We start from the raw sequence: 1,241 nt of genomic DNA on the forward strand, positions 1-1,241 counted from the left end.
TACGTACCATGATGGAAGAGAAGCGTGGATTGATGGGCAGGAAGACATTTTTCAGAAGTGAAATGGTTTGTAAATCGTCGATGGGAACTTGAAATTCCAAAACGGCAAGAATTGAAAGAGATAAGACAGAGCTATTGATGAATTGAGAGCCGGGGCTCACCGGCTCTTGTAGTAGTCCTTCTTCGCCAAACTCCATTTTAGTTGATTCTAGCTCGCTCTCTGCAGGTATGTGTGTGTGTGTGCGCGTGTGGCCGGTACTGCACCTTTTTTGTACGTACGTAACTATATATAATACCACAGACTCTATGATGCTAGCTGGATATTAATCAACATAAATATATAGCTCTGATGTGCTAGATAGCTAGCTATTAATTAGCCAGAACTACAACTCTGCAAGCCGGCTATTTAGGTAGAAAAATTGATGGTGTTAATTGTATCCTCTATTATTGAGATCGTGTGGAATGACGACATTAATGAATTACTCAATCCAAGAACAAGATATATACCATGCATGGTCCTAGCTTCTGCAACCCAGCAATGGCAGGGATTGTTATCTCTCGAGTCTCCAACAACAATAATTACTGGATTTTCTCAATATCATCTCTCAGTAAGAGATAAGGATATATACGATCGAACACCTACTATTATATGATTGTCGATCTCCAATAATTTAATAAATTTTACAAGTCTCTGTTTGTTGAGAGAGAGAGAGAGGAAAAGAAGAAAGAGAGAGATTGTTTTTGCAGAAGATACATGAGACAGAGAGAAAAAATAAAGAGAAAAATTTACAAATGGTACCTTTAAGTAAGAGTCATTTATTATTTCAGTATACTAATTTTGAAAACTATAATATCAGCACCTTAACATCGAACCTTAAGAACCTTTTAGTACATGCCGTCATTGACGGGTTCAATTCCATTGCCACATAAGATATTCAATAGGCAACTTCATCTTTTCCTCTCTCTTCCCATCTCAAATAGTCAAATCCATGCCACTAAAAGTATAAACAACAATTTCAAATCAAAAAGTTGACAGGGCTACAAATTTGATTGAGTTGAATAATTTGAATCTCTAGGGCTCAAGTTGAATATGAGGGTTGATATGTTGTTCATGAAGTGCTTTGAAATTTCTGTGGTGGGAGGTTTTTTCATTTTGTGTGGGAGAGAGATCATTTATCCATTGAGGTCATCGTTACACCACTACTACAGTCAATTGCCATCCATAATACATATTACTACAAC

The 1,241-nt window shown here is 36.8% G+C and overlaps 1 protein-coding gene across 1 annotated transcript in view; it reads right to left on the reverse strand.

The window, feature by feature from the left end:
• LOC101314157 (O-acyltransferase WSD1-like) overlaps positions 1-196 on the reverse strand; it is a 10,105-nt gene extending 9,909 nt beyond the window's left edge. Inside the window, exon 1 of the mRNA XM_004293107.1 lies at positions 8-196. Within this exon, the coding sequence (XP_004293155.1) occupies positions 8-196 (189 nt within the window). The remainder of the gene's footprint in view (positions 1-7) is intronic.
• Positions 197-1,241: the final 1,045 nt, after the last annotated feature.

The sequence above is a fragment of the Fragaria vesca genome, linkage group LG2, assembly GCF_000184155.1.
Source record: "Fragaria vesca subsp. vesca linkage group LG2, FraVesHawaii_1.0, whole genome shotgun sequence".
In the NCBI taxonomy this organism is placed as follows: Eukaryota; Viridiplantae; Streptophyta; class Magnoliopsida; order Rosales; family Rosaceae; genus Fragaria; species Fragaria vesca.